Below are 22586 nucleotides of genomic sequence, written 5' to 3'. Positions count from 1 at the left end.
AATCTAGAGTCTTAAACTGGTGTCTGGGGGGAGGAGACTCAGACGGAGCTTCAGCGGTCTAGAGTTTCGGACGTAGAGCTGCACGCTGCGGCTGTGAAAAAGAAAATGAACTTCAATAAAGACCTTTGTATATAACAACGAACTGGCGTTGGTCCTTTGTGAGCTGGGACCTAGGGCAGCTCTGACAGTATGTTTTTTAAAAGTACAGAATCAAAACACTTACTAGATTTATTATACTGTTTTTGAAAATTGATGTAAGAAGTCTCCTCTAATTACTCCTTTTAAATACAGAATTTGTTCCCAAGTATCCCTCAGGGCTAGTTAACTATTAGGCAGAATTTATTTTTTATAGATGCTTTTGTTTACTGCCCAGAACATTAATTTTTAATATTTTTGTTGGTGTTCCTTGTGTTTATAATACTGTGTTAGTGGTAAACTTCCAATAGGATTCTTCATCTTTAAAAATTCCTTTTATACATGACTTGGTTTAGCACATTTCCATTTTTGATGGGGAAAGTATGGCAGGATATTAACAAAATGCTTCCTTCCCCCCAGTCATTTCGGTCATAATGGATCAGTGATGATAACAATATAATGACTGCTGAATTGATAAAAATACTTATATTCACATTTTGGAACTTTGGGCCAAAATGGAGGACAGTTTGGTGTGGAGGTTCTTCCAAATGCAAATGGCTAAAAGGCCATATCAGCATACTTACATATTTTACTGAATTGTGTTTTCTGCTGTGTTTTATTCTGTTATTTTGGCATGTCTGCCCACCTATACCCTTCCATCCCTGCATGTGCCCAAGTGAGTGTGTGAATGCTCCTCTTAAGGGCTCCGACACACAACACATGCTGATACCTCCTGCTTCCTTGATTTTGAGTAAATGTGGTTGGAATGAAAGTGTAAACTGGGGTCAGCAAACGTTTCCAGCAGGGGGCCGGTCCACCGTCCCTCAGACCTTGTGGGGGGCCGGACTATATTTTTTTTGGGGGGGATGAACGAATTCCTATGCCCCACAAATAACCCAGAGATGCATTTTAAATAAAAGCACACATTCTACTCATGTAAAAACATGCTGATTCCCGGACCATCCGTGGGCCAGATTGAGAAGGCGATTGGGCTGCGTACGGCCCCTGGGCCTTAGGTTGCCTACCCCTGGTGTAAACTACTATTTCTCTCTTGCTATCTCCTTTTTTGAAACCTCTTTTCATTATAAACTGACATTTGTTGAGAAACGTATTGCTGGAACCTTAATGTAAACTTCTGATGACAATTTCCTTCTGTGTATCTTTCAAGATGCAGAAAACCCATCGGCAGCTACTACCGCCGTGGCTCCCCTACCTGCCGAGGAGTTGGAAAGTGTTGCGTCTGTACAAAGAAGAGATTCAGGTATTGAGGAGGAAGCACATTCCGGATTAGACCACAGTTCTGAAGCTGCTACAGAAGCAGAAATACAAAGCGTCATTGCAGGCCCAGATGCAATCAGTGAAGTACTGTGTACGCTTTCTTCAGAAGTCAATAAATCTCAAGAAAGCAGAAGTGAAGTGCAGACTGAGATGGACACTAAAACTGCATCCTCTGTGCAAACGGCAAAAAATGTCAATGTGAAAGATATCCTAAGAAGTTTGGTCAGTGCTCCTGCAGATGGGGCCACAGTTGACCCGGCAGTTCTTCCACCAGCTTTTCTTGGAATCCTTGGGGATGGTGCTGCCGAACAGCCTGTACAGTTTCGATCCTTTGACAGGTAAGAAATATTGCATTTTAAATCTATTTTACTTAAAACTGTGAAAAACGTGAGGTTTTTTAAAAAAATAATCTGGTGTTGTGATAGCAGCATAAACATTGTTTGGGACTGTTTGCTTCAGAGTCTCTGCAAATAATTTTACACAATTCTGTAGAAAAAATTATTTGACATAACAATGCAGATAATTCTAAACTAAAACAATATGTCAGCCATTTTCAGGGGATTGATTTCATTCTAGCATCCATTTTTACTTAACATTACAATTAAGTTAAAGGGACCCCTGGCCATTAGGTCCAGTTGAGACCGACTCTATGGCCCCCAGCCTCCACTTAGTTCAAGATTGCATCATGGTATAGCCATCCCATACAGCGTAATCAGTTTTGTACCACATGCCGTATCCTGCAGCTGTCTGTGTCTCCCTTACATAATGTCCGGTCCTCAGTATCAATGATACTCACTTCTTTATATTCATAGCCCTTTGCCAAATCATCTCTTGATCTAGCTGTGCTAGCAAGTGCTCAGTTTAATGTAGCAAAGACTGAATGAAGTCAGTGACTGTAGACTCAAAAATACATTTATGAATGATGTCTTGCTCTTACTTTTTCTATTCTATGGTCACAAGTTACAACCTTTTACTCTTAAGATTTATTTTAATACACTATGCACTTGTTAAGTGTAACATGGATCTTCTTAAGATCCTGAATCCAAAACATTTTATAGATTAGAGAAGGTAATCAAGACATTTGTGGGTACAGAACACCTATTTAAAAATGTGAACAGCTAAAAAAACCTGCAGCTATCAGTTTTAAAGTCATCCAGTCTTGATGCTGTAAATTTGGTGGGAAAACATGTTTTCTTTCAGATGACATCTAAGGGTCTGTTGCAGTTCTGGGGTGAGGGTGGATAGAATAGGTTATGACCTTGTATTCAGGAAACTGGAGCTACATTCAAAAAGAGGTTTTCATCTCCAGGGACACACCAATATACTAACATTACAGTGGGAAACTTTGGACAAGCAGACTTCAGGATGCTCTGTATAACTTAGTGTGTCTGGTTTATATTTAATGTATTGTCTGGTGCAGAACACAAAGCCCAGTGAGTTCATGTTTTTCATTTTTTTCTGTGGGGGGTGGAGAGGTGGGTGAGTTGGAAAAGACACCTTGTTAAAAGTTTTTTCCCCCCATGTAGCAGTTTTACGGCAAAGCATCTCTGGGACTTTCAAAGCATCTCTCTGATCCTGCATTTATCTCAGGAATGTTGTGTCAGAAATCAAAACTCTCCTCATATCTTAAGGATTATCAACTTTCCAGGCATAGCTGGAGAGTATACAGTAACAGCTATGTGAGTGAAACCTTGCTGAAAGAGTGCCAGGTTGTGGGTTTTTGCAAACAACAAGGTGTGTGCGCTCATTCCCATGCCAAAAATTACTCTTTTATCTTATGTGAAGATCCAGTCTGGTGATTAGTGGGTGACAGGGATTTATCTTGATAAAAGTTCAAGGCCTGGTCTGACTCTTTCATTAAGCCAGTAGAGACACTGAATTAGCAGTCTATTTGCAGTGTTTTGTCCTCTGTAACCTTTCAGGAACAAAACTACTTTTTTGTTGCTGTTGTTGTTCCTGTAAAGACATTGGTAGTTAGTTTAATAGTCCTGATGAATAATATGATTCTGTTTAATTGTGACTAAAACCCATATTTTATAAGGTCAGTATTGTTTATGGTTTTTGTTTTGTTTTTAGGAAGTAAAGATGAGAGAAAGCTGCAACATTGACTGCTCTGTGCAGTGAAAACTTGTTCGAAAAGCACACATGCTCTCCAATTTTATAGGTTTCATTTTTTAACTTAATAAATAAATATATATGGTGAAGGCTTATAGGCTCCTCCCTCAAAGGCATGAGACCATTAGTCTCTGTCAAATGCTAGAAACTAACTGAACTATGACATTGTTCTTTTATTCCTTTGTCATGTCAGATTAGGAGTGGCGAATTGACAAAATGCACAAGGGTGACTTTAACCACCATCCTTCACCCTTTACATGTTGCATGTGGCTTATTAACAATTTTAACAAGTTTCAAATGTGTGCTGCCTTGTTTCTTCGTTAAGCTTACTCCTACAGAGGTGCAATCAAAGATTGGGCTGTTTTTGAACTAGTAGAGTAAAACCAGCCCCTATTACCTATCCCCCCCCCCAAACTCTAAAGAGCCGCACTAATTTTCAGTGCTCTGTGACTGACCTTTCACCTTCGTACAGGCCAGCCTCCTTCCAACCAGTCCAGTCCAGGAAGACTCCCAAGTGTATGTTGCTGGTTTTTCTGCAGAGGGTTTTGGCATATACTTGTATTTGCTGAGTGTTGTGGCGGGTTTTGTGGACAAGGGACAGGTGCAGAAAGTTGTAACATCTGCAAGCGCTGTTCAGAGGGAATGAAAAGGTCAAAGTCAGAGGCCCTTTAAATGTTACCCCATGCTGATCCAGTTCCTGACCATACAGATATCCCCCTGCCACTGTACAGTTTAGTCTCTAGGTTTCACTTTGCACCCTCAGGGCTGCTTCAGATTTCCTGCATGTGGTTCACGAGATTGCATCCGACCTTTGGGATACTGGATGCTCACAGTAAAGTCTTCTCTCTTTTTATAATTCATTAGTTGGATGAAGTGATATTCAAAGGAGTACCCTTCAAGCTCCTACTCTGTACCACCAACAGTTTTTTCAAACCTGTCCTTTAAATAAAACAGCAGCACTCATTGCCTTACTGTGGGGATTTAATATATTTAATAATACATGCAATAAATGAACTAATTCAGTGATTCTCAGCTAGCTAATTATTGAGGACTCCTTATTTTTCAAAAGCCAAGCCACGGAACCCCTACTTTTGAAAATTTTGTTAATTCTATGGTAGCTACCTCTGCAAAACAACATTTTTGAACAAAATGTGAGGTAGCCCCTTAATAAGCAAAGGAATTTAGGTATGCAGTGGACACTCCAGATACGAACTTAATTCGTTCCGGGGTCTGTATGTACCCTGAAAAGTATGCAAGCTGAGGCGCCGCGGCACGCGTGCAGCAAAACCCAGAAGTATACACTTCTGGGTTTGCCGTGTTCGCAACCCAAAAGTTATGTTACCCGAAGGTAACGTAACCCGAGGTACCACTGAAAAACAGACTAAGGCTGAGCAATAACTGGTCTTCAACATGTTGATATATCAGCAGCTAAACATCACTATGTCTGAAATTGGAGATGAAGCAGGCAGATGAGGGAAGGAGCAGTCACAGAGACTGGGCGGGTGGGTAGGTGGATGTGCCGATCAGGCGTGGGGATGAGGGAAGGAGCAGCTGCGCTGCATGTTTTGAGGGGGTAGGGATGGGGCAGTCAGCAAGGATACACATCCACTGTGGCTGCTGCTGCTTTCCTGCTGACTGAGAAAAGTGCACTGAGGCAGAGCAGCATTATCATCATGTGATATCGGTGTGGTGCTTCAAATCGGTTGCCCTGTTCTCCCTCATGCAAGGAGCAATATATTGCTGTGTATTGCTGAGTGAAAATCATTATCGTGGTGTGATTTCAAAACCAATTTTGCCAATATATTGAAAAAAGCACAGTGCTAAAACAGAACACAAAATTTGTGATATTACCATGCAAAAATGTAAAAAATTAGTTGGGGGAAGGCAAGGGATGGGGATGGAGACCCCCTGGGTGTTTTCTGCAGACCATCAGGGGCCCCCAGACCCCTAATTGGGAACCATTGAACTAATTTATTATAAAGTAAAGGGACCCCTGACTGTTAGGTCCAGTCGTAGCCAACTCTGGGGTTGCGATGCTCAGCTCACTTTATTGGCCGAGGGAGCCGGTGTACAGCTTCCGGGTCATGTGGCCAGCATGACTAAGCTGCTTCTGGCGAACCAGAGCAGCACACGGAAACGCCGTTTACCTTCCCGCTGGAGCGGTACCTATTTATCTACTTGCACTTTGCCGTGCTTTCAAACTGCTAGGTTGGCAGGAGCAGGGACTGAGCAACGGGAGCTCACCCCGTCGTGGATATTCGAACCGCCGACCTTCTGACCCACAAGTCCTAGGCTCTGTGGTTTAAACCACAGCGCCATTTTCCTAAATATCTAGACGCAGATTATTCACAAATGTCACTATCAACTGTCTCTGTACTATATCCTACTCTAAAACCAAACTGAAATGGATAGAGAAAATAAATGTATATACTGTACCTAGAAATATATTTCAGTTAAGTTCATAAGTTTATTGACAAACTTGTATTAAGCAATACTATTCATAAAATAGCACGAAAAATGCATCCATAATAGAAAAAGCTGCAAAGATATTGCCAAGTTCCTGAGTATTAAAACAGTTTCCCTCCAGCATCGCTTACAGCTCCAATTCTAATGAATTTCCCCCCTTTTAAAATCCAAGTTACTAACATCCATGATGTAAAAGAGAGAAGTTGCCAGAGACATGAACAAACTCAGATCCAGCTTCATTTCAACAATTTATAATGATTTTATCTACCGTAATTCATTTTTCCTGGTTTTTTTTGCAGCCAGTGCATAGAAAGCCACTTGGTGTGCTACGAAGCTTTTATTGTCATTCACAATATGAATGACAATAAAATGGCAAAACCATTTCTGCCAGGGTGTGCTTGCTTGCTTGTATGAACAAAGGTTTTAGAAAGTGATCTCTTGGGTCTCTATATAAGGGGCAGACTAACAGACAATGAGTGATGTCTTCCACCTGAGGTTGACGACAAATACAAAGTCTTGTCTGAATATGGGACCTTGTTGTTGCAGCCGTCCAAGACTGCAGTGGGCATCACTTGGAAACGCATCTCAGTAAAGGCATTTCTTAAGGAAACTGGTGAGAGTTTAGTCAAACAACTACCGTATTTTTTGCACCATAACACTCACTTTTTTCCTCCTAAAAAGTAAGGGGAAATGTCTGTGCGTGTTATGGAGGGAATGCCTACGGGTGGCATGCCTACAGATTTTCCTCTAAAAACTACCTGCGTGTTATGGTCGGGTGCGTGTTATAGAACGAAAAATACAGTAGCTCCAAAATGCTCTGTTCTCAAGAGTGGATACCAAGGGGAAAATTTGGTGTTTCTAACGAAATTAGTTGCAGGTCTCTTCTGGATTCTACCCAGAAGAGCCAATCCCTTAGTTGACACTTATGCAGAAATATATATTAAATCCCCCACCAGTATTCTTAAAAGGTTCTAATTTTGGGTGCATATTTGATCATCCTTATTGTAATCACCTCATTTCTGTTTTTAATTCAGACATAAATTCTGAGTATCAGGATACTGACTTTGGCTAGCTATGACCCTAGTCTTTATGTACACATTTAATTTAATTCAGTGCTACTCATTTGTGAATTTAGGATCAGGTCCAGAGTTCACAAACACATTGGTATTAGTTTCCTTATGCAGTGCAGTTGTTCAGTGCAACTCTATGTATATGTGAGAAGAATTCATGGTTTTAAACACATTCTCTTGGCTTGGGGCTCAGGTGGCTGTTGCTTCCATCTTTTAGAGTATAGTTAACATTAGCAGTCACCCTTATAATGATATGGCACACGCTGCCATGTCCATAGTGAATAGTGTTCAGAACAGTTAGTTAATCAAGGATATGGTTTAGTGTTATTATAATAATAACTGGGACTTAAAATGAGAACAATGAAAAATTGTCTTTTTAAAATTACATTTATAAAGTGTTGAAAAGTTTTTTATATATCGTATGTGAACTTGGAGCTAGTTTTAACGTACTTTATTTAGAAACTGAATATATTTTAATGCTATTAAGGGAATACGTTCAACCTGTACTTACAATACTGTCAACAGAAGATGTGATTAAATAAATTGAATGTTGAAGACTTTTGGCTTATAGTTAACACCAGGTAATTAAAAGGAAGCACTGCTCTGGGAGTGCACAATATATCAGCTGTAGTCTTTAGCTCATTAGCTGAGGTTTTGCATGTTTATGGAGCTAACTTGCAATTAAAAGTGTCTTTAGCGTATGTTTAACTGGGCCTTTTAGGTGTTTGGAATAAAGCATTACTGTTTAATTGAAATTGGTTTGTCATAATTATGTCTTAGTAATGCAAAAGATATTCTTTTCCCTGATGCCTGAAACAGGAGTTGTATTCAGTTTTGAGTAATCATGTGAGACGTATTAATACAAACAGGCCATTGATTTCTTAGGTCATTTCTGCAATGAGTTACCAAGGAACTGAAGATTCTAAGGAAGAGATTTAGTCTTCTTATGTGTATTCTCCTATTGTACTTCTCTTAATGTACTTTAAGCAGAAGTGTTTAAATTTTTGAAGTAGCACTGCCTCCAGTGGTGACTGCTATGCTCTAACAAACAGCATTTTTTGTTTACTATCCTTTTGGAGCTGTTAATATAAAAATGTGGGATGTTATCATACTTTCTATAACAATAGCCTTGCAAAAAGTAAAACTGGTAATGTCGTAGTTGGTCTCTAAGGTGCTACGGGACAATTTTTTAATTCTTATTTATTTATTTGGTAATATATGAACCTTCAAACCTGGCTTTTGGTTTGCAGAAATCGGAATTTGGAATATCATAACACTATACTCAGATATCCTTAAACATTCAAGGGTTCTTGAATTGTATGTTTTTTCTCTCCCCTCATAGGAGTGTTGTTGTGGCACCAAAGAAGTCCGTGGCTGCCTCTACATCCACTATAAATTTGCCCAGAAATGCTGTCAGTGTGGTTTCTTCCTTGGATTCTGCCCAAGCTCCAGATGCAATGGGAGGTTCTCCTGGTAAGTAAGGAGAAATGGAGATGAATTGTGGAAAGCAAAATTGCAAATAAATGTGCTGTAGTTCTTATTTATGGTTCATTTGCTAAGTCCCTCACTCACCATCCCAGAAACCATGATGCTCAGATGCTTTAGATGAGGAACACCAGGTGGGTTACATAAGCCACTTTGGATGGCCACTTGGTCCATCTACCTGGAATTGTCTATTTGCAACACATTTCCAGGGTCTCAGGTAAGGAACTCGGCATTGCTGCCTGGCAATGCTAGGGACTGAGCTAGAACTGTCATCATGCAAAGCAGGTGCTTTACCACACATTGCTCACTTACGCAGCCACATTCTGAATGGCAGTGAAAATGCCACCTAGGGGAACAGTTGCAGTTTCTCCAGTAACAAGTAGGTAAGGAAGGTATGGTGTCCCCAGAACATAAATGCCAGCTCACGAGGCGATGCCTGGGCTTCATGCAATGAATGTGTAAAACTGAACATTCCAAACTGATGGTTTGGCAGTGGTGGCCAAACTCGGCCCTCCAGCTGTTTTGGGACTACATTTCCCACCATTGGTCCTGTTAGCTAGAGATTGTCAGGTGTTCATGCAGGAGCCAGGCCCTGTGTCCAATAGGACTTTGCAGGACTGGGGCCTTCCTAAGTTTGTTCTGAAGAGGCAAGGTGTGGCCTCACAGGTGAGGCCAATTGGTAACTCACAGCACCTGTTGGCAAGAGCTGGGAGGGGATATAAGGTCAGCATTTCCCTTCGGCTTCCTGCCTTGCTGCGTTTGGCTTCTTGCTTCCTGATCCTTGAACCTCGGCTTCTTGACTCCCTGCTTCTTGATCCTCGGACGCTTGACGTCTTGACTCCTTGCTTCCTGACCCTTGGCTTCTTGACTCCTGGCTCTCTGACCCTCAGACTCTTGGCTCCTGACTCCTGACTTCTGGACCCCCGTTCCTGCTCCCACCCCGCCATCTTGCCCCTGGTCCTGACATCCCTGGCTGGGACTTCGATCGCCCGTGAACTGGACACAGATGATGGGAGTTGTAGTCCCAAAACAGCTGGAGGGCCAAGCTTCGCCAACAGTGGGTTAGGCCAGGGTTCCTCAACCTTGTCCCTCCAGATGTTTTGAGACTACAATTCCCATCAACCCTGACCACTGGTCCTGCTAGCTAGGGATCATGGGAGTCGTTGGCCAAAAATATCTGGAGGGCCAAGGCTGAGGAAGTCCGGGTTAGGCAATTCAGCTGCTGAGTTATGCTGAAGAGTAATGGTTGTGCCCCATAGGGTTTCCTTAATGTTGCCCTGCTTGCTTGGAAGGTTTTTGCAGCAAAATAATGTTGTGCACTTCTTGGTATAGAGAAAAGGATTTCTTTTTTTAAAGTAAATAATAATTTATCTTTAGTAGTTTAACTTTTTCTTTGTTTACTCCCTGTAGACTGGCCCAGAAAGTTTTGGGCAAGGAAACCAAATCATTGCTTAACTAGATACTCCTTTTAAAAAAGAAATCCTTTGTTTCTGATCCTTGCTGGACTTTGTTAGACAAGGGAGGCGGGGGCGGCTTTTTCTAGTAGCTGTGGCCTTGTCATTAAACTGCACATTAGGTATCACTTTTCTTTGCATATGTACATTCAAAGACATGCAAGCATTTTGGGAGCAGCACTTCCTTTTAAGGACAGTTTATTGCTAGAGACATTATTTGTTTAGACCCTTGGGGACCTTGAATAAACAATAAGCTTTCACTAGAAGGGTGCGAGACAGATGATCTATTTGCATTTTCTTTTATGTCCTTGCAAATGTCTGTAAAACTGTCAGTTTGAAGGAGCCAGTTTATCAGTGAAAGGATAAGAGAGATAAGTCACTTTGGTTCCACATGTTTGAAGTAGCTACCGCACTTACTTGCATGTGTGTTTTAGATGAAAACATGCTTCTGAAATGTCTCTTTTCCTCTAAATGCACAAAAGCTATCCCTTAAATGAAACCTGTAGTTGAAAACTACATTTAGTCCTTATTCAAAGTGCTTTTACATGAAATACTGCTTTGAAGTCTTCTGCAAAATAACATGTAACTGGCATTTTTGTTCTTTGCCCATTTTTAAATGATCTTGTTTGCTGAAAGAAATATGTTGCCTTGGATTACAGTTTTAAAAAGATTCAGATTATAGGCCTCATTAGAATATTTGTTGTTGTTTAAAAGTGCTTTTGGGGAAATTTCCCTGGTGGACAACATTTTATTTTCTTGCTATCAAAAAGTCAGTCTGTCCAACAGTGACCCACAATTCAAATTAAAAAGCAAAATCACTAATCCACAAGCATGACACACATGGATTTTCCATAAAAATCATTTGCTATGTCCCCCCCCCCAGATTGTGTAGCGTTTCTTTGTATTCAGCTTAATTTGATGTCATCAACCTCTCTTTAAAGCAGATGGTTGTTTTCAAATGTTCTGGCTAGACCAGTGGTTCTCAAAGGGTGTGATGTGCCATACTGGTGTGGCAGGAGAGGGTGGCAATTGTGGCTGGAAGATTTAAGGACAACCAATATTATATTTTGGGAATGATTCGTGTTCCTATATAGCTGCATTGTTTTATACTTTCTGGATGTCTCATGATCATATTATAAAGTAGTTGTGTTCTGTGTTATAAATCTAACACTTCTAGTTGTTGTTTCCTTTTGTTTCCCATTTCTTGTCAATAAAAATATTGGTGTGGCATGAGAAGATTTTTATTCTGAAAGTGTGGCTCAGAGAAAAAAAAGTTTAAAAACCACTGAGCTAGACAAACCAGTGCCACTATTGAGATAACTGGTATAATTCAGTGATAATCATTTAAGATTACTGCCAAGGTGCAGGCCTTGATTGGGGGCTTACTTTGGGGATGAGACAATTGTGTGGACTCTTTCCCTTTCCAAGGTAAAGTACAGATGAGTTTCACTGCTGCATTTATTCAGCTGATTCTAGTTGCATGGGAAATGTAACTTGAAGCAGCATGTGCCACAATAAAAAACTTAATTTTAGCTGGAAGTGTGCCAGGTTTTCTATCATAAACCTATTTGTTCAGCTAGTTAGAGTAACTAAAAGCCGTATGGCTTATTCTGAATGTCCAAAATCAAGGGCTGATATTTTAGATAGCTTAACATTATTTCTTTTAAATTTATAGTTATATCCTGAGGGGTCAGGATTGTTAACAACTAAAAAACCCGAAACCCAATAAAACATATTTTTGGACTTACTGGTTTGCCTTCTGAAATGTGTGGTAATATCTATATTTGGCAAATTAAAAAACATTTTAAATGCTACAGTTGAAACTTTCAGTTTACTAGCATTCTAGCAATATTATATGCAGACTATTTCAGATTTGTATTTTTGCACCAATGTTAGAATACACATAACTATTACTACTACCACCTCTGACATGGTCACAAGAAGATTGGAAAGTTTTTAATTGTCTTAGATTAACTACAGTTTAGTGTGTTCAAAAAGGTAAAGGACCCCTGACAGTTAAGTCCAGTCGCGAACAACTCTGGGGTTGTGGCGCTCATCTTGCTTTACTGGCCGAGGGAGCCGACGTTTGTCCGCAGACAGTTTTTCTGGGTCATGTGGCCAGCATGATTAAGCCACTTCTGGTGAAACCAGAGCAGCACATGGAAATGCCATTTACCTTCCCGGAGTGGTACCTATTTATCTACTTTATCTACTGGAGTGGTACCTATTTATATACTTGCACTTCGACGTGCTTTCAAACTGCTAGGTTGGCAGGAGCTGGGACTGAGCAATGGGAGCTCACCCCGTCGCAGGGATTCTAGCCTCCGACCTTCTGATTGGCAAGCCCAAGACTCAGTGGTTTAGACCACAGCACCACCCGCGTCCCTAAACTGTGATTAATCTTAAGTATGGCTAGTGAAAGCAAGCCAACTTCAGAAACTATGGTTTAAAGTTGGCTTCTTTCCACTAAGTATAGTTAACATTAGTCATAGTTAGCCAGGTTTGGATGGCATGAGAAACTGTGATTAATTAAAAACAGAAGGAAATTCTTCCAATCTCCTGATGGCCATGCCAGAGGGCAGTAGGGAGTGTCTGAGCCAGTGGCTCAAATAGATTTATTAGGTTATATTCAACTACGTTTTACTCAGAGTAGTGAAATCAATGGACTTAACTTAGTCATATTAATTAATTTCAGTGTTTTTGAGTAAAACTTAGTTTAATATCACCCATTGTTTTATTGCTAAACTGCATGTTGGCATTGCATCAAAGTCAGCCTACCATGTTGCCGTCTACTGCAAGCAGAAAATGAGCACAACTTTCTACTTAGACTGACTAAGATAAGGGTCTGGAAGCCTTGTGAGCAACAGTTGAGGGAGTAGGGTATGTTTAGCCTGAAGAAAGAGAAGACTTGAGTAATGGTAGCCATCTTCAAATATCTGAAGGGCTGTCCCATGGAAGATGGAGCAAGCTTGTTTTCTCCTGCTTCAGAGGGTAGGACCCGAATCAATGGATTCAAATTACAATCAAGGAGATTCTGACTAAATGTTAGGAATAGCTTTCAGATGGTAAGAGCTGTTCAACAGTGAGATGCACTCCCCTGGAAGGTGGTGGACTCTCCATCATTGAAGGTTTTCAAGCAGAGGTTGGATGGCCATCTGTCATATCATGGATGCTTAAGCTAAGATTCCTGCATTGCAGGAGGTTAGATTAGATGACACTTGGTGGCCCCTTCCAACTCTACAACAATACGATTCATTGCAGCTCTTTTTATGGATTCTTCACCTATAGATTCCCCACCTATTCACTGCCATTTACTGTGACTGGCATTCTTCTACTCATTAGGAAACATGGCAGCAAAAACTGGGGCAACAGCAGAACAAAATCATGGGCAGAGCCTCAAATAATAATTAGAAACACATCTCAAGCTTTGTGTTGTCCGTCCATCGTATGTTGGAGAAATAGAGGCATCCTATTTTGATAGATCAGGTCATTATGGAATTGGTCTATTCCTACCCGCACCCCAATATTTGAAGCTTTAGCAAGGTTTCATTCTGCTACATGCTTCAGCCCCTCCAGTTACTATTTGATACCTGGCAATTATGTTTCTGAGGAGCAAACAAATTTTTAAGATCATAGGTGTACTCTTATTGGAACAACTTTAACTTATTCACTTTGAACAAAAATACTAGTAGGGTTTTTTTGAGGTTATTTCCTAGGCCTGCTACATAGAGGCAAGTTTTAACTGATAGCAGTTCATACTTTTTGTCAAAGTTAGCTACCCAAGGTGGTTAGGAATGCTTTCCCTTTCGAAGAAAACAGATTCTTTGCCTGATAGTGCTTACTCTTAAATTTTGCCTGGGGTTAGCAAGCTCTAAACAAATAGGATCCCCAAAACATTTCAAGTTTCCAAAGGAAAGAAAAAGAAGGGGGACTTCTTTCTTCCTCCTCTCCATCTTTCTGTCAGTCAACAGTCTCTCACCTGAAGGAAGAGATGTTTGCATTGATGCTTCTGTTGGAAAGTCCTGCAAGCTATTAGTGGAAAAAATTATCTCAGATTTTAATATTATTATTGATTAAATTTGTATACCACCCTTCATCCGTAGATGTCAAGGTGGTTCTCAACATAAAATTACAATGTTTGTGTGTGTGTGTGTGGTGTGTATCTCACATAATGAAGCTAAGAACAATAGCAAACCATTATTCCCCCCTCCCACAGCATCTGGCATCCTTATTTTAGCCCTTTGTTGTGTCCAAAACATCCGTGACCTGACTTTCCCTGATGAAATTGTCCCTTGCATTGTATCACCCTTTTTTCCCAACCATCTCCTGTCCCCAAGGTAGACTATTTTTCAAAAGATATATGTGATGGAGGACATATTTCTGAAGCACCACCACTGAAGGCTGAGTGCCTAGAGATGGCTGCATATGGAATGCTAAAGAGGTACTAGTGTCATGGCAGGTGGTAGGGTATGCAACAGCAACATGTTTGCAAGTGTTATCCAGGATGTCTTCATATTTATTGCTGACCTTGTTTCAGTGGTTCAGAATTTATAGTGGTTCAGGCACACTTCTGGCAACATGGAGGACTGCTAGTTGATTTGCGGTGGACCATGTAACAGAAGTGTACTGCAAACTTGCTTAAAAAGGAAGCCTGTACCTCACTTTGTGAGAATGCCAGGCCTTTGATGCACAAGGAACTTTGTTAAGCAGCATCTTTGCAACAAATGTTGCAAAGCTAGAGAGGGAGCTGTGTAAATCAAATAAAAATGTGAAAATTAATACAGGTAATATCAAGCCCACATGTGCATTTTGGGGGCATTCATTGTGTGAAAGCATGGAATTAGGGTGTGTGACCTGTCTGCTTCCTGTGCAGATACAGACAGGGCATAGCTTAACCCTGTCAAGGAAGTTGATCCTAACAACCAGATCCTTATCTCCCCTACATCCCATTTGGACTGGAGGGTGGGACCACTCACCTGACATTACAGCAAGGTCAAGTGATGTGGTGCTTTGAATCTGATTGTTGGGACTTCAAAGCACCACAGGGTTATTTGTAAGGGGCTTGCAAAGACTGCTGTTCTCAGAAGCACTGTACATGATTCATCTGAAGCACCAATCATCAGCTAATAGGCATTTCAGAAGCTCCTTTTGGTCCAGGTGCCTTTTACCCTTCCTACATCATATGTCATTTGGCAGGTGGGCATGGCTTGGCCATACTGGCCTGGTTTTCCACTGATGATGTACATTTCAGTCACTGGTATCTTGAGCTAAAAGGATCTTGGATAATAGAACTAATGAAGATCTCTGCTTAAGGCTGTGGAGAGCTGTTACCACAGAGTATTGTCTCAGTAAACAGCTCTGAATTTGATGGACCCATGGTCTGAATCCATTTAAGGAAGCTTCATATGCTAATATGCTATCTAAGCTCTATTAAAATCTTCTGCAGGCAGTGGATCGTCAAATTCAAGATTACCATCTGTTCCTACAGTTTCTTCTGTGCCTGAGGATTCTGCTTCAAACATGAGGTATTTTTTAAATAACTTTTAACTTTCTTGAACCGGGGTGTATCACTTTCCTATTTATTTAAGTAATTATGGGACTCACTCTTCACTTCGGAGTGGATTGTGCTCTTTCATTTGAGGTCAATAGGAAGTTTTAGATTTCTATCACTACTACTGTAACTTAAAAAGAAATAAAGCACAGTGGTGTTTAGCAACTGGTTTGGGAACTCCTGTTGATGCATTTTGTACTTTTGTGCACATATATTCATATTATTTTAGCTTCCTGGGGTCCCCCTCTTCAACCTTGTCAATCTCTTAGCATTACAGAAAGGCTTGAGCATGCTTTGGAAAAGGCTGCCCCACTTCTGAGAGAGATATTTGTGGATTTTGCTCCTTTCCTGTCACGTACTCTTTTGGGTAGCCATGGGCAAGAGCTACTGATAGAAGGTACAAGTAAGTTCCCCCCTTTAATTCCTTATAAGGTTAAATACTTTAATACTTAAAAATGCAAAAAGGATGAAGTTTTTAATGTTACTTTTTATGTAATGGAATTCTTTAAGCAATACCCAAATCACACTAGAATTTTCCTATTAACTTCTATGATATTCTATTATCTAAATCGTAGGATTATTTTTCATCTACTATGGGTAGGCTCTCCAAAGGTTCATAAGATGATATATACATATTGGAGTTGTCATTTTTTCCCCTGTTCATGTTGCAGACCCTCATGCTACATCAAATACTAAAAAAGGACAGTCTCCAATAATTAGCCTTTTTGTAAGGTGTAAGGACCTGCATTAAGAAAGCGGGTGCTGAGAACTCCAGTGTACATGCAGTACAAGACAGTACAAGACTGTCTCCCGGTCTTTCTTCCTCCCCAGGAACTTAAATGCCCTCGTTCTATCTGTTAAGCTGTTCGTTCCATCCACTTCTCCTTCTCTAATGTTCTTTTTAAATTGGTTCTTCTCATGGCCAATCCTCTCTTTTTGTCTCTCTTGTTCTCCTTCTCTGCCATTACTCCATTAAAGCAAAGATGTAGCCTATTGTAGCTGCATTGGCTTCATGTTACAGCCATTCTAGACTCAGAAGGGCTTGTATACTTCACCAGTTTCATTTAACAGCCTGGTTCTCAGTGTTTCAGGTTGAGATACCCTTGCCATCATTCTAGCTGTCTTAGTCACTGATGGGGAACATCTGACCCTCCAGATACTCTTGAGCTTATATCTTCTATCATCATGCTGGCTAGAATGATCTGGACAGCAACAGGTTCCCCATCCCTGCTATAAGTTGTAGGAGGTAGGAATCAGAACAGTATTGGGTGGCATTAGCCTTTAAAGGGGGGCTATCATTTTCAACAGCCATTCATAGGCAAAGTTTAGCAAGAATTCAAGTTCACTGGTAGACTAGAATTTTTGTTGAACTTTTGCCTTTGACTGAAGCATCTTCTCTTTATCAATGCCATAAATAGGATATAAGATTAGATTAAACCAGTTCTTCTATTCCTTTGTGACTATTGAATAGCTTAGTGCCTTTTAAAGAGCAAAATTCCTTCTTGCATATGATGGCATAGGTTCTGTTCTGATTTTAAAGGGGGCGGGGGAAATGTATTTAGCATTGCTTGTCCAGCAAAAAGTCTGTATGATCTAGATGCGCTGTCAGTTTCAAAGGTTGAAGCAGCCAAGTGTATCAAGATCAATGTAAGGTACTGTATAGTTTTAATATCAAAGAGGCTGAGAGCAGGTTCTCTTCAGTATTTTGCAGATTGAATGAATAAGAAAAACTTCTTGCAAAAAAGTTCCAAGAGAAGCAATTTGTAGAGTGGAAAAACATGAGAGGGAAAGGCAGTTTCTAGAGAAACAGGAGAGCAGGAAACACACAGTACCCTTGAACATCTGAGACTGATTTGCACAGAGAAACTTGCCTTATAACAAAGCAGGCAGATGGTGGTCTTTTGCTGGGCAGAATTAAGATAGAGTATTAGGAGGCAGAAATGATTTGTGAACTAGACAATTTGGTTTAAAGGGCTTGTTCTCCTCTCCTGGATTGATTCTTAGCATACAATCATTCACAGTGCTGATTCCCCCCTTTGCCCGTTTCGATGCCCATTTTTCATTTAGGTGTCTAGTTTCTGTGATTCTTCCAGTAACTTCTACCATGCCTCCAAATTAGAGCACATAACCACTTCCATGGGGGTAAAGTGAGTGGCACTAGATACTATGATGTGTTCGTAGGTACAGATGTGGCACTCTCTTGTTGGAGAGGAGAACACTTCAAGGCAATTGGAAGTCCATTAGATCATAGAAACAAATATGTGGTTTCTCAATACTGGCATATTTCACTGTAATGCATGTAACACACTTCTGTTTGAAGCTAGAAAGATTTGGTAACAAAATAAAATTATGAAGGATTATGATTCCATCATAATTGGTTTCTTTCAGCCATTTCACAGAACATGCAGTTATTATTTAACTAAGAATAGTAGAGGAATGTGCAATAAAAACTGGCACCGGCCATTTTGAAGAAGCTTTCTTTACTGAGTCGTCTTTCAATGCAGAATGTTGATTGGTTTGCCCATTTAAAAAGAAGTCTTAAAATGCTTTCCTGTGTTGTAAAATTCCTGAAACAAGATTTTGTACATATCAAGTATGCTTTCACCTATTAGTAAGCCATGGTTCTTGGCTTAATAAACCATACTGTGCACATGCTGGTGCATGCAGCCTGATCACTCCGACTTTACTTCTCCCTTGGCATGAGCAATAAACAAACATGGAAGGGAACAGCTAAGCATTCATCTGAACCTGGGATCGTGCCCTGCTCTGTCCTAACAATTGACAGCCAGTAAGCCAACAACAAATCATGGTTTAAACCTGTTTAGCAGTTGTGGTTTCTTAGGGCACACAAACCATGATCCCAGGTTTAGATATAACACTAAGCTTTCCCTACTTTGATTCCCTACTCATTCCAGGGGAAAGGAAAAGTACTAGTGATCATGCTGCGTGTACCAGCATGCAGCTCATGCAGTTTAGTTTAGGCCCTTGGCTTACTGTTATGTTTGAATGTGGCTGTTGTGGGTATTTCCAGAACCAGCATTTGGTTCTTGAATAAATTTCAGCAACTGTTTCGAATACTAGTAGTTAATTTTTACAGCAATCATCTTTTTGAAAAGGTTTGTGTATTTCAATGTGTGATGGTGAAACAGATGTGCAGACTATATTATATTGCATTGTGAGTGGCGAGTTTCTGGTTTTATGTTTTTAGGTATGGTGCTTACAGTGGGAGCTACATTGTTGTGACATCTTGTTTAGAAGAATATGAGTAAAAAGGTGCCCTACAGCTTTAGCTCTATTGACTTTATATTTTTCTAACCCACTAAATGCTGAATATTGCTGACTTAGTTAGCTTTTCTAGTTTTATTAATAATTGATCCGAAAGAGGAGCAAAACCAAAACAAAACAGTTTTCAATATGTTGAAGCACAGGTTAATAACTAGAAACTCTACCATCTTAGGCTGTGATAACACCTTTTCACATTATACTAGGAAACTAGTATGAAGTGTGAATTGCTAATAATAACCAAATTAGTTTATAAACTAATCACAAATGTATAGGTACTGCTTGCACTCCACTCCCCCCTAAGGTTTAGGTGAGGGTCAAGGGTCAAAGTACTAATAAGAGTGTTTGGGATGTCTGCTGCCATGAAACAAAATGGAAACTTGATTGATAGCTGGAGGGCTGAAGGGAGAGAGCTCAATGGAGAAAGCAAAGGTCATAGAGCCATTTCCCTTCTCTGCATATATAATGATCAACCCACTCCAAGGTGAAGAAATGTAAGTACTATAAATCAATATACCATATGCTATGTATGCGTTTATTAACTTGGAACACAAATATTTATGTAATCTCAGCTAAATAGCTCCAAGGCATCATTTTATATCAAAATACTGCATGGCAGTGATTAAAACTGGTGCCTGCTTTTAGCATGTTTTATACTGATATATTAGGGTTGAATGCTAAAACAAATTGAAGCTGTAAGATTTCTCCTTTTGTTAATATAAACCATACTGACAATACAGAGAGAATACTAACAAAATAGACTCTTGGGTAGGATTTCTAGGAGGTACTAAATATGAATTGCAACATAAACCCAAGTAGATCACTATATATCTTTTATATTTTCTTTTTCTTTAGGTTTGGTGTGCATGAAATCTAGTAGTTCTGTTGTGGAGCTGGTCATGCTACTTTGTTCTCAGGTGGGTTACAATTGATTTGAAAGTGAGTTGCTGCTAAAAAAAAATCCTTTACAATTGCAATTATGATTTGAAGCAGTAGTCTTTGACCTTTCTGGATTCACCTTTAACCCTAGCCTACATCATGAGGCCCTACTTTTAATTTTTTTCCATATATGACTGTCTTTTCTCTCTCTCTCCTCGCCCCTCCCCCATATTTTCCCTTCCCTTTTGCCTTCTCTTAAGAAAAAGGTCCAAAATGCATAGTGGTCCAAAAAGCATCCTTATTAGACTGGGGTATGACCCACCAGCTGAAGATGAAAGCTTTACACAAACTAGTTTATCTCATGTGATCAGTTGGATAATGTCCTAAAATTTTGGTTTCCTTAACCTTTTCCAGGATTTTAATAATGGTCCATACACTGGATTAAGTAACTTTATATTTAAGCAGGTAAATCTGTGAAATAAAGGTTTTTGACATGGATTCAGTATAATTGTATTTCAGATATGTTGGAAGGAAAGGTTTTGCCTTTTTGTATTTGTAAAAAAACTCTAAAATATATAGTGCTCCTTGCTGATCACTTTTTATTAGCTAGCTTGAGGGGAAAACTGAACCACAGTTGCCATCTATTTGAATTTTCTGATCTGTGAAACACAGTATGTCTGCTGCTCTGAAAAGCAGTGTTACACTTCACTTTGATTAACAGAAAATCTAATCTGAAAAATTAGAGTTGTCAACAAATAATAGTATGTAGTAGATCAAATAGCACTTTACTCATCTCCTAGTTTTCTCCATTGTAATTATATATGAGGTTTCTATCGAGCTTTTCTTTTTGGCATTTTAAAAATGATACCTTCCTGGTAGTAAATTCCCCTACTTAAAACTTTAAAATAGCCTTTTTTAATGGGAAGGTTATTGGTCTAGAGGTCAAGGGTTTTGACCCATTTCAAAACCTTTGACCTTCATTTAAAGCCCTTATGGTTTACTTGCCTGACGAATAAGGATAATGTAAAATTAATGTTTTTTTTACATCGATTTATTCGTTTTAGTGCTTATATTGCCAAATGTATTTAGACTGTGCTGATGGACATTTCATGAATACAAATGAAAGAATCATAGAAGGTGTGAAAAATCAATAACCTGCATTGACAATAAAGTGCAATAAAAACAATTACTTCTGGAGATTACACCTAATGGATTTTTGCAATGAACTACTGAAGAGCCAGTTATGTTTCTAGTTGCCTTATTATTCAGCGATGTAGTCAGAACCATGTTGACAGGATTGCTTCTTCTTTCTCATCCTCCTCTTCTTCCTCCTCCTCCTCTTCTCCTTGGAATGCATATAAGCTTGCTATGTGTTACTTAATTTATGTGTTACTTAATCTAGAGTTTTCATCCAATTTCAGTTCTTGTTTTCCATGACAGGGTTTGTTTGTTTGTTTGTTTTAAAAATGTCATCTTCTGAAGTGTAGATATACTACTTGAAATGTATTTTGAACATTAGCACTCAATGCATAAAAATTATTTGGGTTAAAATGCTCCTTACTGTATACTGGAAATAATAACAAAGTTTCAGTTATGTCCCCTTTGTTTCTTGGCTCAAAAAAGCAAAACGAAGTGTACCTTGAGAACTGCTGTGTGTCTCCACACTGGATAGTGTTGGTACTGATGCAATCTAAAATGGAATAAATGACATGCTCTAATGTGCCTATTTGTCATACATGTCACAGTGCTGTTTTAATGGTAATCTAATGTTAGAATATGGCAATGGGTTAGTTGAGTTGGTAGCAGTGAAACATAACGTTTTATATGAAATACTTGAAATAAACCAATACAGCAAACCAAACCCATAACATCCTTTCATACCAAAGAGTAGCTAAAATATTTCGTTGACTGTGCAAAAGTGGTGTAAGAAATCAAATTAGCTCCAGATGTATACAGATTTGATCTGGGGTGATAATTACATTTTTCACTCTGAATTTTCCTAATTCAGAGAGGTCAGTATGGCAATCACAGAAGTGATTTATTTTCTTAAGAGGTAAACTGTCTGTTGCTACATGAAAGCTTGAGAGATATGAAATTGAATTTCAGCTCGACATTTTACAGATACTGGAAGGAGATGGGGTTGAGTTTGATTGATTTTTTTTCTTTTTGTGGGACAAGGGAGGGGGGAAGTGAAGCGACCCTCTTGCTAAAAGTTTAATTAATTTTTTAAGAAGAGATGGAGAGGAAGGAGTGCCAAAGATCGAAAGATCAGGTCAAAAACTAGTTTTTAATCACATAAATAATACAAAGTAGTTACAAATAAGCATCTGCAAGCATGATTTAAAACTTTACAAATTTGTTGGACATGATGCTAAATTAGATCTCTGCTTTGATTAATACTTTTGTGATATGTACCTAATATTAATCAGTAATTCTCTCATACCTCATATTATTTACTCATACCTATTAGTCTTGCTTTACTGTTAGGCTTTGTCTGACACATCATTTCCCAAATACCTGTGGTTTGAGAAAAAAATGTTCATTATTTTGACAAGGATTAAAAAAGACAAAACAAGACTTACAACTTTTGTTGAGGCTCTTGTAAGATTATTCTGTATTGTAGTACAGTAAAAAATCCATTTTGTTCAGCAGTATTTTGCTGCCATATGTATCTTTGGAGTGTCTTAGTTCTCCCCCTCCCTGGGAGGGCAAAATTTCAAGTTGTTTAACATAGTATTACTTTGCTCTGCGTAACAATCCAGCTGAATGTACAAAAATAACCCAACATCCTAAAGCAGTTTTTAAAGTGACGTTCAGTTCTGACACTGAATACTTACCTTCCTATCTAACTATTGCAACATAAGGAATTCT

At 39.4% G+C, this 22586-nt stretch overlaps 1 protein-coding gene across 1 annotated transcript in view; it reads left to right on the top strand.

Annotated features, from left to right (window-relative positions):
* Positions 1-22586, top strand: part of LRBA (LPS responsive beige-like anchor protein) — a 351536-nt gene that overhangs the window by 81369 nt on the left and 247581 nt on the right. Inside the window, 5 exon segments of the mRNA XM_083520191.1 lie at positions 1325-1751; positions 8407-8537; positions 15450-15528; positions 15824-15957; positions 19692-19753. Coding sequence (XP_083376317.1) covers positions 1325-1751; positions 8407-8537; positions 15450-15528; positions 15824-15957; positions 19692-19753 — 833 coding nt within the window.

Source organism: Podarcis liolepis, assembly GCF_965112155.1.
Source record: "Podarcis liolepis genome assembly, chromosome: 9".
In the NCBI taxonomy this organism is placed as follows: domain Eukaryota; kingdom Metazoa; phylum Chordata; class Lepidosauria; order Squamata; family Lacertidae; genus Podarcis; species Podarcis liolepis.
Note: the sequence above shows the minus strand (reverse complement) of the source record. Positions and strands in the feature narration are given on the sequence as shown.